Source organism: Akebia trifoliata, chromosome 10 (assembly GCF_017979445.1).
Source record: "Akebia trifoliata isolate Shusen 1 chromosome 10, ASM1797944v1, whole genome shotgun sequence".
In the NCBI taxonomy this organism is placed as follows: Eukaryota; Viridiplantae; Streptophyta; class Magnoliopsida; order Ranunculales; family Lardizabalaceae; genus Akebia; species Akebia trifoliata.
Genome location: NC_141384.1, coordinates 255,706 through 273,759, shown reverse-complemented (window position 1 = coordinate 273,759; position 18,054 = coordinate 255,706). Strand labels below are relative to the sequence as shown.

At 35.4% G+C, this 18,054-nt stretch overlaps 2 protein-coding genes across 2 annotated transcripts; one reads left to right on the top strand and one right to left on the bottom strand.

Moving 5' to 3' along the window:
- Nucleotides 1-1,268: 1,268 nt before the first annotated feature.
- On the top strand, nucleotides 1,269-7,559 carry LOC147392524 (CURVATURE THYLAKOID protein). Its single transcript, XM_086455446.1, has 7 exons — nucleotides 1,269-1,385; nucleotides 1,521-1,628; nucleotides 2,550-2,638; nucleotides 3,601-3,687; nucleotides 4,253-4,315; nucleotides 4,414-4,451; nucleotides 7,326-7,559. The coding sequence occupies exons 1-7, from the start codon at nucleotides 1,286-1,288 to the stop codon at nucleotides 7,378-7,380; spliced, it is 540 nt and encodes a 179-aa protein (XP_086311572.1). The 5' UTR covers nucleotides 1,269-1,285; the 3' UTR covers nucleotides 7,381-7,559.
- Nucleotides 7,560-8,761: 1,202 nt separating this feature from the next.
- LOC147392523 (protein tesmin/TSO1-like CXC 5) lies at nucleotides 8,762-16,421 on the bottom strand (the record flags this gene model as incomplete). Its single annotated transcript, XM_086456387.1, has 8 exons — nucleotides 8,762-9,158; nucleotides 9,658-10,083; nucleotides 10,887-10,981; nucleotides 11,110-11,213; nucleotides 11,585-11,944; nucleotides 14,114-14,291; nucleotides 15,178-15,285; nucleotides 16,168-16,421. Coding segments are annotated over 8 exons (1,740 nt in total), but the record flags the coding sequence as incomplete, so codon positions are not given.
- Between the last annotated feature and the right edge of the window lie 1,633 nt (nucleotides 16,422-18,054).

Here is an 18,054-nt window from a genome sequence, read left to right as displayed (position 1 = left end):
TTTTGTCCTACATGGGTTAGAAGTTTTGGAATGAGTTGATTTTTGGTGAGGATGATCTCTATGATTAGAAGATCATCCTCCCCAAAAATCAGCCCATTCCGAAATGTTTAGCCCCATGTTTACACGTTGAAAAATCATGGACCGTCCATTTTTTGTAAATCAATTTTGATGTGGTTAGAAGTTTTGGAATGAGCTGATTTTTGGTGAGGATGATTTCCTCACCATAGAGATCATCCTCACCAAAAATCAGCTCATTCCGAAACTTCTAACCCATGTAAGACAAAACGCGTTTGTTAAAGTGTGTGGTAAAACTAAGGGTGGCGAACGGGACCCTATATATATATATGGTCCCATTCAGCACCAAACATTTTGGCTAACATTTTAGCCAATCATTTTTGTCCTACATGGGTTAGAAGTTTTGGAATGGGATGATTTTTGGTAAGGATGATATCTACGGTGAGGAGATCATCCTCACCAAAAATCAGCCCATTCCAAAACTTCTAGCCCCATGTTTACAAGTTGAAAAATCGTGGACTGTCCATTTTTTGTAAACCATTTTTGATGGGGTTAGAAGTTTTAGAATGGACTGATTTTTGGTGATGACGATCTCCTCACCATAGAGATCATCCTCACAAAAAATCAGCCCATCTCAAAATTTTTAACTCATGTGTTTGAAAAATGTTTTCAGCCCATTTCAAAACTTCTAACCCATGTGTTTGAAAAATGTTTTGCCAAAATGTTTGGTGCTGAACATTACCCAGGGTAACGTTCAATGGCGAATTTTTTGGCCAAAACATTTTTCAAAACATGAGTTAGAAGTTTTGGAATGGGCTGATTTTTGGTGCGAATGATCTCTACGGTGAGGAGATCATCATCACCTAAAATCAGCCCATTCCAAAACTTCTAACCCCATCAAAAACAGTTTACAAAAAATGGATAGTCCACGATTTTTCAACGTATAAACATGGGTTAGAAGTTTTGGAATGGGCTGATTTTTGGTGAGGATGATCTCCTCACCGTAGAGATCATCCGCACCAAAAATCAGCCCATTCCAAAACTTCTAACTCATGTTTTGAAAAATGTTTTACCAAAAAGTTTGCTAAAAAATTTGCCATTCAACGTGACCCATATATATATATATATATATATTTTAAATAATTAACTCAGATTTTGACTTATTTTATTTTATTTTATTTTTTTCCCCCCGGAAATTTTATGATGCTAAAGTGTGAGACACGTGGCGCACAAAGGTTTGCTAACTAACTCTCAAGAGCATTCGCATGACATGACAAATAATTTCTCCGACACAATCCACACTCACTGGTTAGGCTTCGTTTGCTCCGCCTCTCACAGTCTCACTCTCTCTCAAACTCAACCAAAAGGAGGTAAACCCCCAATCTCTGCTATTAATTTCTCTTCCAAATTTTTGTTCATCTTTTTATTTGATTCTCAATGAGAAAACCCAGATGAGAAAATCGATTTTTCCCCAAAATTTCTCATAATTTCCATTTTTTTTCCAGGTAAAATGGCTTCCACCACGCTTGCAGTCCTACCACCTTCATTGTTCTTCCATGTAAGAAAAACCCATTTCAGAATTCTCCCGAGAATTCCGGTTTGCTCCATGGGAGGTGAGCTTTTCATGTCAATTTCGATCAGATTGATTATATTCGTTACAAAGCATAGTTTTTTCTTCAGTTATATGTGCTGTAAATGAAAATTGTAGTCATTAAGCATCAACCAACTGTAACATAGAGACATTAGGCCACTAAATGACCAATCCTTAGTGTTTGCATTACTGTGTGTTATGAGCTCCATGAACTGATCTTAACACAAACATATCTAGACTTGCAAATTGAGCCAAAATAGTTTGAGATGGGTATTAATTCAATATCTAACAGATAAACTACACTTTCTTACAAAAGCGTTTTTATCATTGGGTCTCAGCTCAATTGTTTATACATTTAATTTTGAGTGTTGGATGTACTCGTATGGGCGATCTAAAATTTTCTTGGTGTCACATACACGTGGAAGGGTTGACATGGGTGTAACTGTCAAACATAATGTTCCCCCACTAAACGGATACTCTGGCACTTTGATGTTGTTGTACACATGGAAGGGTTGCCACTAGCGCAACTATTAAACAAAATGTTCCATAGAGATATAATTTCTTTTTGGAAATTGACCATTTGTGCTTATATGAACAATAGAGTGTGTTCGATAAGCTGATATGCATTCAATCATGTAAACAATGTATAAATAATAACTGAAAGAAAATGGTAGGATATTCTAAGTTTTGTTTGGAAAAGAGTGTCAGCTCTTATACGACACATGAATACAATTGTGTTAGATACAACAAATTTTCAAGAAATGAAGTGTTCTTATTAAGTGGGTTATATGCATGGATTGGATGCTTGATTGATAAAACAAGAGTGGTAGTTATTCGATACAATGGTTCATATCATTTGGTACTTATATGAGTTACTGATGAATGCACTTTTTTAATGTTCAATTTCACATTTCGAGTTTATGGTTGGTCTTCTGTGTCACAGAGAAACAGAGACGTGTGGCAATTGTTGCAAAGGCCTCTGGAGAAAGCTCTGAGACATCCATAAGTATTGTGAAATCTGTCCAAAATGTTGTAAGCATTTTGATCTTTTTCTTATCTTGTTCTTTTACGGATTCTCTATATCCTTTTCAAAAACCTCAAGAAGAATAAAATTAAATTGTCCATGCTCAGACTTTCGATTGTTTCCCTAATGATCTTTTGGGAAAGGTTAACTTCCATGTGCTTGGGTTAATGAGTGATTGTATACCCTTCCACAATTAACTTTACTTCTTTTCATCCTTCATCAAAGCCTTATCTGAAAAATCTGGGGTCGGCCTTCTTTTCTTCGTTTTATTTTAGAAAATTAAATAGTTCGTTCAACATGAGAAACTACAGAAAGCATAGTTAGCATGTTCAGTTTCAGGAGCTTCTTCTCTGATGTTTGTGCGCTATGTGACATGTATATAGCTGAAAAACTATCTACTTACACAAGAACACTTGTATCAGTGAACTGAAATGAATCATGAAGTATCTTACACCTGACCCCCGCAAACGCTGTGAGCAGGAATGTTTGTACTGTTTATACACATTTTTGAGATATATTTTTTAAACTATGTAGTTCATGCAAGTAAACATTGTAAAGAGAATGCATTTAAATAAGTTGATGTACATTTATACCATATACAACATATACATAGAAGATGAAATAAAGCATTAGAATTATTCAAGATTTGTTGGGAAAAGTTGTCTTGAAGTGTCGGTCGAGGCAAATTTTCTGAAAATGGATTGTCCTTGATACGTAGCTAAGAAATTATGTGGTTTCCTTGCCTTCACTTTTCTCGATTTCTTGAGGTGTAAATATCACCTCATCATTCTTTTAGGAAAAAAGACCATGGTATTTCATTGATCAATTCTGCAATTTTATTTATTTATGAAAAGTTAATTAGTGCCACTCCTCATTCTTGGATCAAAACAATTTTATACTTTTCTGGTCTTTACAGGGATAAATGTTTACTTTTTTTTTTCTTCTTAATCAATGTACTTTTGTACAACAGTGGGATAAGTCTGAAGATCGAATTGCTCTTGTGGGTCTGGGATTCACATCTATTGTAGCTCTCTGGGCGTCTGCTAATCTTGTTACGGTAATTTTCACAACACATCCTTCCCTTAAAGGACTACATCTTGCACAAGTGATACTACTGGTGGACCCACTTTTTATCTATGATTTATCTGTTTTTTCTATCGGAACAGATATGGTGAACAAGTTTTTTAATCGATTTGAGAGAATATATATTTTAACTGGATGGGTTGTGAAAAGGTATTATTACAATCTGAAGATGAAGCTGAAAAACCTAAAATAGAGGGTGATGGAGGTGCTCACAGGGAGATTTATGCAATGAGAGAGGGGGCTACATATACCATCACACCAGTGAAGAAATGTTTAGATAGGAGGATCCCCCATCAACATGTGATTCACATAGTCGTCTCTTAAAATTTGGAAAAGTGTACTGGTGGGAGGAAGGATATTCCTTATTTTTAAAATAAAGACTTTTAGTTATTTTCATTACATCTACAGAATATTACGGATCAACTTCTGTAATTACCTTCATTTTTCTTTTTTGAAAAGTATTATAATAGCCCCCCGTTTTTTAGCCTTTTATTGTGCACTACTATGATTTGCCACTGATTGTTGCTTTTTCTCTATAGGCCATTGACAAGCTTCCACTCATCCCAAGTTTTCTGGAGCTCGTTGGGATATTATTTTCTTGGGTCAGTCAGGCTGATCTATTTATAAGTTCTTAAATATCCTTTCAGTTATAATCTTCCGTCTTCTCTGTTGACCGTTTGCACTTCTTTGTTTCTTTCAGTGGTTCATATATCGTTATCTCTTATTCAAACCTGACAGGTAAGTAATCTTTAAATCCTTCATTTACTCAACTTCATTGATTGATCTGCTAATTTCATTTTTCTTCCATGTTTAGAAACTAAAATTGCACCTGTGTAGGTTCTGTACACTGGATTGGCGATCCCCAACCTAGATAAAAGGGAGAGTTACGTTAGGTTGTCTGTCGATGTAAAATCTTTATCACCTCCTAATGCAATTTTTAAACCTTAGTTTCATTCAATTTATGCTAGGGCATTCTTCGGAGGTGACACACTGCAAGAAAGCATAGTTATAGTTGGCTAGGGCATCCTCTATAAAGGACGTGCCACAACAATGACCAGTTGCGGTCAAAAGGAGGCAAGGATTTTCATATCAGACTAAGATGGGTTCGAGTAAAGAATCTAGTCCAAGAGTGTCAGATTGATCTCACACTTGGAATTTGGGGACTTCAACATGTGAGGATTTAAGAATTAGTGGATACCATGGTAACAAAAAACGTCGATTTTTTTAAAGAAAAAACGCATCCTGCATCTTTGACAAATAAAACAATTAAAAAATGCAACTTTTTCATTTGTGACAAAAAAATACTGTTTAATTCCCGATTTTTTTTTTTTTCGTTTTTTCACAAGAAAAATAAATAAAACACTTTCTTGTTTTTTCAATATGGGATTTGATACATAATAGAATTTGGTGATTCATAAATGTAAAAATATGGGATTTGATGATTATAACTTGATTTTATGAATTTTCATTGTATATATTATTTTTCATAACTGTTAATATATATTTTTTATTTTTATTGTATTTTTCCCGACTTATTCTCGTTTTTTTTTCCCATTTTCAACGTTTTTTCCAAAGTTTTTCCCTTGCTGATTTAAACCCGTGCTCTGACTTTGTGACTATGGTGGATACAATGCAAAGGAAGAAAATCAACATAAGTTGCCTCTGGTTTAGCATAATTCCATGTTGACCCCTTGACCTTTTGATAACTTTAGGGGAGATAAATGCAATTGGCAAAATGTTAGGGGGGTAAACATGGAATTAAGCCAAACCATAAGGGGTCAAAGCCTAATTTACCCTAAAAAAAGGGCCAAAAAAACATAAAGAAATGTTTTACAGACTTAGGCTCATAAGAAGAGAAAAATATAAAAATGGTGCAGGTACATGTGTATAAAAATTTAAAGAATAAAATTGGAGCAGTTGAGAGAATAGATGATCAACTATAAGAATAGTACTATGGGAGGAAATATCTAGCATAATTAGTGTTATACTCTCAAAAAAAGTAGTGGTATACTTGAATTCAAAATTGTTGTCCTCTTGCAATATTTTGTCTCCAAGTGAAGCAAATGTAGATCCATTTGTTTTCTTGGTGGTGGAAAGAAAGTTCGGAGCCCTTAAATACTGTCACCATTGCAATCTGACATTATGAAAGCTTATCACTACAACTTGATATTATGACTTGAATTAAGAGAAAACATCAAGAAGTCGGTTTGGGAATTGGAAAAAAAACTAATCTGAAGAATTCCTGGTGGAGAGAGGATAAATGTGATCCTTGAATTTGTAATAACGTATGATCTTGTGATAGGAAACACTAGACACAAAACTTGGAGGATAAAGTGGTGGAATCTAAAAAGAGGAAAAACAGTCTTTTATAAATAAAAATAATAAGAAATATGGAGAACTTGGAGGGTAGAGACTATAATGATGGGGATGAAGTAGTCAACTGTAATAAATGAGTAGAGATAGTTCTTCTTGGATGATCTAAGGGAAAATTACATACATCTTGAAATTTGGTTGTGTGATAACTAGGTTAAGAAGGTCATTAGAGAAAAATGATCGTTATGGTCTTGGCAAATGAATATAATAGGTCGAAGACCAGAGAAAGTTAGAAAGAAGTCTACTAGCTGGAATGAATTAGAATGAGGAAATTAAAGACAAACCATGTTAAATGCATTAAAGGTGATATAGAGGTCTTGGGAAGAGATGAAGAGATTAATGAATTGTAGCGGAGATATTTCCTAGAATTATTAAATTAGGACTATGCGGGAGAGATTAGACTAGAGAATGGAATAGTACAAGTTCAGAAGTATAGAGAGCTGCTATGGAATATGAAGGGCTCAGAACAAGTTGGACCAAGACAGAATATATGGAATTGAACTCTAATAAGGACATGCGTCAAAAGGATGCAGCAACAAAATTAATGATGAGGAAATTTCCCAAAATGGCCTTTGTCATTATGTTGGATCTCTGATTTAGAAGGATCCTACCCATTGAATTAGAGCTGGATCGTTAAAGTGCTATATGCTCAATGCATTTTGGTCGAAGTAAAAAATAAATTATTAGATGGCAGGAAGACCAGTTATGCTGTATGAAAATAAATGTTGGGCAATTAAAAAAACATGTTCATATATATATATTAAACACAAGGAAAATTGTGGGAGTAACTTCAATAGATGATGAACTAAGGTGAAGTCAATTGAGATGGTTTGGTGTTATGCAACAACACCAATTACAGCCCTGGCTAAGGGAAGTGTAACTTAAAGGTTCTAAAAGAACAAGAGGAAGACCAGAAGGGACATGGAATCAGGATCTAAGAATGGGCACAAACACATGAATTAACATACAATAAGACTATAGAATTGAATAAAAAAAAAGTTTCGCCAATTTTTTAGGACAAGAATTTGATGACGATACTAACGATTCAGAAACTAATATGTATGAGTACTATAATATGCATTGGCGTTAAGTAATGTTAAAGAACAAGCCATTTGTTTATTTTATTTTTTTGAATTACAATAAACAGGTAAAGGACTTGAGAGGGCTTTGCAGCTGTTGGCATAGTTATGATTAACCTGATATGGAGTCTTTTTCCCTTTTTATCTTTTTGTTTTTCAGGGAAGAGCTGTTGCAACTTGTCAAGAAGTCGGTATCAGATATTTTGGGTCAATGAAGATGTGCAACCGGATGGAATGCCAAGAAAATTGAAACGAAGGGTTTGTGCAGCCAAATCTAATTGTGTGGGTTGCATGTGTTTTGTAATATAATATAATCACCAATTTACTAGTTATGAAAGTGCAAATCATGTTTGAAACCTTTGATTTAGCATGCATGCACTGAAGTGTTTTCTAATCTCTCTTGTTTATCCATGTACCCAAACAAATCTGATTTGTCTTTGGGAGCTATTTGGACACCATGTTGGTTGGTTAGGGTGGTTAATTCCCTACTCCATTTACTCCTATCAGGTTTCCAAGAAGACAGAATAGTAGAGAAGTCAAATGTTGTTCGCTTAATCTGAGTCAGTTTGGCTACAAGGACTGGTAGGGAAGGATTGTGTTGAATTGGTGTGTCTGACTACATATGCACCTGCAGCCAAATGCACCCAAAAATGCTTTCCAGTGTAACTCAATTATAGGATTATTTGTGAAAAAATATGATCCATTTTATCATCCAATACTTTTGATTTTTTTAAAATAATTTTCTTTTCTAATAATTTCAAACTGGCTTTACAGGACACAAATAATTTTCATTCAGAACATTCTTACGTAATAATATATTTTTGGGTTAGTTAGACAACCTCCACTCTGTTTTGATCAATAGTAGAGATACCCCTATCTTCTCAATTCTGTAAAATCGACAAGATTTACAGGGTGCCAATCATTCATTTTATCATAATTAAATATAGAAGATTTACAGGGAGGGAGCCATTCATTCATTTTAATATAATTAAATATAGGTCGTTGACTTTGGCCGAAATTCTCCCACTCAACACTCCCGATGGACCTATGGTGTTGCCCACTGCAACCATCCTTCATGGAACAAAGATCACACCAATGTCTCTTCTTATGCTTGTACTTAAGAATAAGACTAGTTGGTAGATTACAGTGTAGACATTCTACGGAACAAGTTTCATAGGAACCAATGATCCACTCTACCTGTAAACAATGTGAACATTTCCACTCCATCCATGTCCCCGGCCTTTACATGATTCAATTAGCATTGTTAGTGCTAATGTGTTCTGCTACATATATATTGAGGTGCAACATCACATGGAGCAAGTGACCCACCCATGACGAGATTGACTTTAGAGGAGTTCTTGGGGATACTCGCATTAATGTCTTCAGACAGGGAAAATGGGACAGGGAGCAGCAAATCAGGTCTATCACTTATCCCAATTTCAGGTGAGATAGAAACATTGTGAAGTAAGATATAGCTCAATGATTAATTGGATCGAAAAATTAGAACCAGTTATGGCCTGGATAAAGAAATAAGGAACATTTTATTTAAGAATAATGGAGAAAGATACACGCATTCTGCAGACGAGGCTGAATGGATTATATTAAATATATTAATTAGAAAAAAAATGGATCTTACCATGTTTCATTCTTTAATCATAATTGGATCTAACAGTAGGCCCAAACATTTCTTTATAACTGCATCAAGACTCCCAGATTGAAACACTGGGAAAATATGACAGATGCAGCAATATACTCTGGACCAACCCTCTCACCATCTTTTATTCCTCATTTTTAATCGTTGGCTTTATTATATCCCCATTTTCATTGGGGAATTCAATCTTCATAGGCAGACCATTATTAGAAGCAACGGTGACTGCACTCACTGTCTGAGATATCTCAACAGCAGCTGGAAGAGGTCTTGAGACACCATTGCCGAAGGGCTCTGATTGATTCCTTGTTTCAGATCTTGTGCCCGATGAAGAATATTTTTCTTCTGTAACATGAGAGTGTAAATACCATTATTTGTTAGATAACTCAGAAACAGCAAAATGTACAAGATAAATAATTTTCATAGAAGCTCGAAATCTGGAAGCAGGGCAAATGCTTAATCAAGGCATCCAGACATCCAAACTCCCATCTCATCAACCACAGCCTACTATTATTTATTGCACATGTGAGTGGGGGGTGGGAATAACCACGCTGAAGGTTCCTATTAAAGAGATTTAGTTAAAAAAATTAACCTGATTAAATGTATTTAAAAATCTGATCTATTTGATTGGTTTGAACAGTTGATAAGTAATAGGTTGTATTCACACCCCTAGAATATGAATCTCTTCACAGGAAAGCCAATTTACACACCCAATCAGTGGAGGTGCTCCAAGTTTTCAAGACACCATTTAGAAAATTTCAGAGACTTATTGCCCAAACTAAACAAATACTTGTCGCCCTTGATTTAGAAGCAAAGCGATCGCATATATGGTTGAGAGCCTTACCTTTTATTCTGCCACAGGTAATGATCTGTCGAAGACAATCCCGGAACCCAGTCAAGACAAGCCGTTCCTGCTCTCTGTAGATCTCTGCCATGCCCTTCCCATATGGTAACTGGATATGTGTGTTCCGGCCATTACTAAGGGTCCCATTCGGTGATGCAGCTGCCATGAACATTGAATCTTGCTCATCACACATAAGTGCTAGTGTTCCGGGAGACATTGGTCTTCCTTTCTGCACATCAGCACCATCTGATCCAGAATCATCTGTGATTATTTTATCAGCTTGGTTCCCACTTGAACGGTCATCAGCCACAGTTTTCTGAACATCAATGCTTTTCTGGTTATCTTCCCTATCTTGAGTTGAAGAGGCAAGGGAGCATTCTGTCTGATCATCTCCTTCTGCTTGCTTTTCTGTTGTGCCTTTCTTCTCTGGAAACATAAGATGATGGAGTTTGAAATAATTAGACCCCATATTTAATCAAAGATGTGGTGGATCTTTTTTTTTTTGTTGCAGTAAAATTGCTCAAAAGACCGACCCGACCCACCCTTCCAATGCTTTGGGAACACATGTATGGACAAACACAAATTACTTTAGGAATTGATATAAACATTTTTCAAGTTGAAGCAGCCCTATTTCAATTCTAATTCATTTATCAGTAACACCTAATTGAGAAATGTTGTTGATGATAACTCCTAGAAAATAAGTAATGCAGACTCAGCAGCTCAAACAGGTTGATATGAGTATGTAACGCCGATAAAAATGGAGAATCATTATCAACTTTCAAGAAAAGAAGAATCTACATTGGGGTGAGCTTGGAAAACAGAAATCAAGGGCCTCATTCTTACAACACAGACAATTGAGATATAAGAAGAACCAAGAAGTACATATAAGGATAAGTGTCTTTTGATTTGTTTGACAGATGGATATGACAAGCAAATCCAATTTGAGTAAGAATATAATTTTAAGGGAATCTTTGAAAGAGGAGCACAGGAGCACTAGAAACCAGGAAAAGAAAACAATCAATGGGTAAATCATCAACTGGGAGCATCAAATAAAAGGAACAGATGTGATATTTCTTGATTCTAACCAAGTGTTATGATACTGATCAATGATCAACCCAGACAACATCCAAATCCTTTACCAACTTTTCATATATTAATCATCTAAGCCTATATTTAATTCTGAACATATTTTTCTTCCTCTTTTTTTTTTTTTTTTTCTTGATATGTACCTCCAAGTGTCTTGGCAGCTTCTCTTGATGCTACCACCAAAAGTGAACAAAGCTCCTTCACATCCTGTGGATGGACAATGTCTGCTAACAGAGACCTTCAACATGACGAAGTAGTACTAATTAAATATTTATTTTAACGAAACAGAAGCAGCTTCATGGGAATTTATATCAGAAATAAACCTTCCACTAACTTTTCACAGGATAAATATTGCTGGCAAAGTACCTGTATGTGAACTTTGAAGATCCAAACACTGCAGGGTTAACAACATGAGGAAGAGATAAGGACGGACAGGAAGAAGAGGATGAAGAAGCTTTTAGATGACTAACCTGATACAAGTAGGAAAAATTACAGTCAGTTAATTCTGCAATGGATTCTAGAAGTGGTACCAAATGTTGGAATTAAAGATGGATGGATGGATCCAAACAGAGAAACTGAGATCAATTATCATCAAAACCGAAGGGAGAAATTTTTTTTGAAACAAACCTACATCCATTCATGCAAACGTGCATCAATGCCTGCTGTCAAACAGCTAATTATTAAATGACAGTATTTCTTTTATTATTGCAGATAGAAAAGGAATACCACATCCATTTAATGTGAAGGCATGTTTTTCTGTTAGTAGCAATCAATTACTAGCTTTCATGAGTTGATGAGGCAAGACTTTCTATTTAGAAGGATCTAGTAGGGCAGAAAGTACCTGTGAGAATTGAGCAAACCGGTGGATGGATGGATCCTTAGCTGTTGTCCCAAAGAAGAGTTCCTGATTTTTCCTCTTTTTAGATGCTGAAGGGGAACCATAGCCAGAGGGCCCAATAGCCCCAGAAATGGCAGCATTGGCAGCCGCTTGCTGCATGTATAGGGCATTACCATGCTCTCCATGGAAGAGAGCTCGTCTCTCTTCGCTGCCTTCAAAGTTCTTGCAATCCATGCATTTACAATTTTCAGAGCATAGAATGTTGGCTTGGAAGCATTCACAATACTTCTTGAGGCATCCTGATTTCTTGCAGTGACATCCCTTGTTGTGCTTTCCAACCAGTGGGAACTCCCCCGCCTCCTCCTATATATATTTCCAATAATCCATATCCATGTCAACAGAAAAACCAGATAAGAAACAACTTTTCTAATAACAATTAATTACACCCACATTAATTTGTTTTCGAAAATCAATAAATTTCTCTTTTTCATCTTGGTTTTCCTTTTTTTTTTTTTATAGCGGCATACTATTTTACTGAGTATCCCTCAATTACCAGAAAATTTTCAAAAAGCCCATGTCACACAAAATGATAAACATCCTTACTGGTCAAACCCAAATAAATGCAGTTCCTTAGTCAATTCCTGACCTCTATCACCAATTCGTGTTGAATAATAACATGAACAAACTCAAGCTCTCATTCTCAGAGTTGTTCAACAAGTTGAAGCCACAGATCACATCAAGAATCTATGCCAACTGTTTGTATAACTGAAGGTGTTAGTCACTCTATCCTATGTTGAAAGACAAAAATCAAACGAAAAAAAAAGAGAGGGAAACATTTCCTAAAACCCTGAAGAAGCCCTGAAAGGTGGGACTGACTAAACCCAACTCTTAGAAACACAAGGGAAAACTTAGAAGGAAATTATTCTGGCAAACCTAGACACTAGAAGAGGAAATGTCATCTCTACTGGATTCATTGGAAAAGAATCAGCAAGAAGGTACCTATTCCCTTTTTTACTACTGACTCTATATTGTTGGTTGGACCAATTGACTCTGGTTTATGGACTCCCATGCCACCACTCATGCATGCAAATATCTTGTTGGGATTTCAGGAGAACAAAAGGCAATATGAAAGAGAAATATATATGACTTTCGGATATTATGCAAGAATAGCGATGTTAACAACTTCTTGATTTCACAAGCATACACGTTCATTTGAATCAAGAATGACCTAATAGTACACCGGGATTCTGTTGGAGTAAGAGGACACCTAAACCTCTAGAAAAGTTGGGACATGTGATAGTTGTTTTTCTAATGACCTAGATTTGTTCCAACTTTTTATGAAGAAGAAATAATCAATGTAAAATCAAATGCTAGATTGGAGGTATTATGTTTGAAATGGACATATGTACTTAAATGGTATTTGGACACTAGTAGATCCAATTGAAGGGGTGCTTGTTTTAGATTCCTTTGTTTTTGGAATCCTTTTTGTTTTCAGTGGGTATTCCCTTGAAGATTTATAATCATGTTTATTTTCATTTAATACACTTGGTTGACTTAGGATAAAAAAAAACAGATCCAATTAAAGGGATAAAATTAAAAGGACTATGAAGTGGATCTACAAGAGAAAGAGCAATGTTCATGGATGAGCCGAAACCTATGAAGCTAGACTTGAGGCGAAAGTTACACAAAAGAACAAGTAGTTGATTATGAGGAAACATTTTTGACATGTAGTTGTGCATAAGCCCATTAGATTTAGCTGGAAATAGTTGCATACCATGGTTAAGAGATACAATAGATGGATGCAAAACCATTTTCTTGAACTATTTACTTGATGAGGACATTTGCTAAAAAAAATAAAAAATACTAGGCTTTATATCCAAAATCCAAGAGAGTAAAGCACACACTTCATTAATCTATATATGGCTTCAAACAAACTTCCCTTAGTTGGAACATTCGGTTTGACATATTGCAAAACAACTTTGAGGTAGTGGGTTCCAGTCCAGCTTATCCATCAGTATACATATATATATAGGGTAGTGCTCGGCAGCCAACATTAGGGAGCCAATGTTGGGAACCAAAATTTGTCTTATATGGCTTAAAAGTTTCAGATTTGCTGATTTTTAGTGAGGATGATCTATATGGCGAGATCATCCTCACAAAAAATCAGCCCAATCCGAAACTTCTAACCCCATCAAAAGTGGTTTACAAATTGACAGTCTACAATTCTAAACCACTTTTGATGGGGTTAGAAGTTTCAGATTGGGCTGATTTTTTGTGAGGACGATCTCCTCACCATAGAGATCATCCTCACAAAAAATCAGCACATTCCGAAACTTCTAACCCATATAGGACAAAGGCGTTGGCTGCTGAATGGGACCCATATATATTCATACTTGATATCTTAACTAAGTTGCAATGTGTGTTAATAAATAGTTCATTTAGTTAACCCCATGCAACCTGCAAAGGCCAAGCAAATTCAAAGTTTACCAAGCAAGGCAAATTGTTTAAAAAGATTGGAGTCTAGTGACATACCCTACTGTCCCGAGCTGCATGTGGACTGCTAGCTATCTTTGGCCGAAAGGCATGTGGATTACGCTCTAAAGTAGCTTCAACAGCCTCTTGCCTAGCAGCCTCGTTCTCAACATTGTTATAACAATTTACACAGTTACACCCATCACAGTATATTCCTGAGGCAAAGCACTCACAATACCTGACCATGCATTTACACCATTAATAGAAGGTCTAACCAGTTTTAACAAAAGCAATGCAGTGTATTAACATCAACTTAATGTTGCAGTATAATGAAATATATAAATGAAACCAAGCATACTTAATCCCATATACCAGTTTTCACCGAGTGCAAGGTGAATATAATTGGTGACACCAAATGCATCTGAGTAAGTGAGTCATTCCCTTGAGTGGTTCGAGGAAAGAATAAGAGTTCACTAGTTGATAACAGGTTCCTTCCATTAAAAAACCATGACTGTTTTGAAGTTCATCAATTGATGAGAGTTGGAAAAATCCTAACTTATCCTCAATTCTATGGATCCATCAGCAAGTCCTTTAAAGGAAAGAGATGTTTCAGAAAAAAAAAATGCTAGAGAGAGAGAGATTGTGGAATCAAGCGACAAGTTCTTCCATGTTTTTTACAGAACAGTCTAGGTATACTTTATCTCTATCGAATCCTAGCTCTTATAAGGTCTATTGAAATAAGAAACTTCCATGTATACATGAGGGACTATCCCCTGCTGAATAGGTGGGTCCCACTTCTCATGTATAAGTGGCGGCTTTTGAATCCAAGAGATCTTGTAAGAAATCAAATTCAACAGAGAAATCTTCTCCCAACTCAGTTGCAGATATAATTTCCATCCTCCTTTAAAGAAACATGCTTATGACTTCTTACTACACTTCGGCGGAAAATAGAAGAAAAGTGTGAAATAGTCAACAAGATTAAAAGGGGTGGAGGATTTTTAGTTATATGGTGGAAGTGTCTTTTGAGACTGAAATATTAGATGCATAATGAAGTCCACCAACTCCAAAGTGAAAAGAAGAAGAAGAAAGAAATCAAAATATATACAAAGAGGTAATGTACTTACAATTTCAAGCATCGTGAGTGTTTGCAATTGCATTGCTTTTGTTTCTTTGGAGTACTGTCTTTTACTTCAATATTAGGCCATGGTCGTGATCTTGGGGACTCCGGCTTTCTGAAGAGTAAGAGTGAGAAAGTTAGATATCATAGATTTTTCTTTTAGAATGAGTGATTTTACTTTTGTCTAACAGATTCTGCCAAGCAAATAATCATGTATTTGTTAAATTAAATACTTTTTAGCATGGATTTTTATTTTCCCAGAAATACCTTACAATAAGGCATCAAAGATCCATGCCATGCCACACATCAAATGCCAAACATTTCTCTTTAAAATTTTCATCAAACCAATTCTACCAAGAAAATATATAACCATTTCTCAAATGTAACCGAATCCTTTTTTCCAACACTAGATAAAATGCTTCAATTAATTTAATCAAAAGACACATACAGCATACAGTGTTTCTACTGCTAAATATATTTTCAGAATGTTTGTACTCTTCAGAGTTTTTTGAGACTTCTTAGTAGGAGATATTGGAGATCTGAAGGACAGGATGCAAAGTCAAAATCATTAAACACGAATTAAAAAACAACCAGATTCCCAATAAAAACCCCCAGCTAAAAAAAAAAAAAAATTTCAAATTCAAATACCATAATGGTACAATTACAAAATATTAATTTTCTTAAAATTAGGAAACAGTTATCACACATTGCAGAAAGGTCATTATCATCAAACTAAAAGATAGATCAAGTATAATCCCACTAAAATTAAGTTCACATCAAACTACATTCATGAGCAGAAACGGGAAAAAAAAAATCTCATTTTTTTTTATTAAACAAGAAAAGGGGACTCTAAAAAAAAAAAAGCATTGGCTGAGAAAATAGGACGCTAGTTAGAACCCTCTATCCATCAAATTCAAACCTTTTAATTCCCAAAACGAATCTCCCAATAAATAAATAAATAATAATAAAAAAACAAAAAAAAAATGTAGAAATTTACACTAGAGGCAGAGAAGGACGAGGAAGCGATGGTTGTGGTGGGTGGTGCTGCTGCGGGTGCTCAGGCAAGACGATAGCCGTCGATGCACTGCAGAACTCCGTGAAATCTAGCTGCCTCGCTAGTTTCTTTGACGGAAATCTGACGTCACCGTTACCATATCCTCCGTCTTCGTAGCAGATTGGAGCTTTTTCGGCGGGAAATCGCCATCGCCACTTTGCTCCATCGGCCTCAAATTCAAGAAAAAGATACAGTAAAAATAATTACAGATGAATAAAATCCACCGATTTCTCTTCAATTAGCCTAAAACCCTCAAAAAATACATCAAATTGAATAATTTTTAGATCGAACGATCTTTCAAAGATAACTAAAAAAGATTGAAAATGTGCCGTCACGCATCTCCGAGTAAACGCCAGAATAATTCAAAATTTGACCGGAATTATTTGTGGAGATGCCGGAAACCGGCGACATCCATCTGAAGGAAAGAGAGAGAGAGAGGGTTTTTTACTGGGAAGAATGTTTGAGAGAGAAAGAGAGAATTTGAAAGAAGAGAAAAGGGAGATAGAAAGAGAAGCGAAGCTAATACTCTCTCTCTCTCTCTCTCTCTCTCTGCTAGATTTTCAAATTGAATTTGTAAATATTCAACGGTCGGATGAGTGTAGAGGCCTCATCTGACGGTGGATGTTGAAAGGATTGATCTACGGCTGAAATTCATAGGTGATCGGATGGTTGGTTGGTGGTGGATGGGTTTTTTTGTTTACGAAAAACAAAATAAAATGGGGCTCAAAAAAGGTCTCCTGGTCCTGGGCATTGCATTTGCCCCCCGCTTCACCACGGACTTTCGACCTGTCGTATTTTTATATATATTTATTAAAAAGGAAAAAAAAGAATAATGCCGAGATGACCTTAAGATTGGACACACATCCTCACGTGAAAATGAATAAGAATCATAGATGATTTTCCTCAAGATACAAGTCAAAAATTATCTATGTTTCTTATCCCCTTTCACGTTAAGATGTGCGATATGAGATCCAATCTTGAGGTCATTACGGCATGATTAGAAAAAAATGATAATTAAGATTAAAATAAAAAATGAAAATTTATTTGTAAAATTCTGTAAAGAAAAATGCTGGGGTAACGTTAAAATTGACATCATTTGGGACATTGCTAATGTGAATGTGTCTATAAAATCATAGATGCTTTTCATTGAGATACGAGTAAGAAGTATCTATGATTTTGTGCACACCAATGTCTTAATCGATGTCAATTTCAATGTTACTCTAGCACAACTCTTCTCTGAATTTAACTATGCCAAGTCATGATTTCTTGAAACATTAGTTAAAGTGACAGTGCCTTGGCTCTTAAAAAATCGTAGACAAGAATTTGTTCTCAAAATCCTATAAGAAGTCTTACAATTTTGGAGAGGTAGATTGAATTCAATTGCAAAATTATAAGAAAATTTTAAACTTAGAAAATAAAATTACTTAGTACACTTAGGAGGTATAATGTTTTTCAAGAAAAAAATATATTCTCACTAGTGGACTCTTTTAATGTTCATACTTCATAGATGCAATTAGTTTTTCCAAATAACTGCCATCACAATATTACGTAATGGTTTTTGATTTTAAAATAAAAAAATCAAACTTAAATAATTAATGAATATTATGGGTGGTCATAATTTCATTTATTTAAGTTCAAATTTTGACTTTTACCTCAAAGCACCTTTCAAAAGATTATTATGAGAGGTTGAATGTAATATATATTATGTAACGTGGGTCTATTGTGATTATTTTGGCATCCCTACTGGATACTACACTCTTCCAAGGAGCCCAAAGCAAGAACTCAATCAGGTATTATAAGTTATGATGGAGAGATCGATTTTCCATAGAA

Coding starts and splice junctions, on each gene's coding strand:
- LOC147392524 (XM_086455446.1), top strand. CDS start 1,286: ATGACAAATAATTTCTCCGACACAATCCACACTCACTGGTTAGGCTTC. Junction 1,629..2,549: donor TCCGGTTTGCTCCATGGGAG/GTGAGCTTTTCA, acceptor TCTGTGTCACAG/AGAAACAGAGACGTGTGGCA. Junction 4,452..7,325: donor CTCTTATTCAAACCTGACAG/GTAAGTAATCTT, acceptor TTTGTTTTTCAG/GGAAGAGCTGTTGCAACTTG.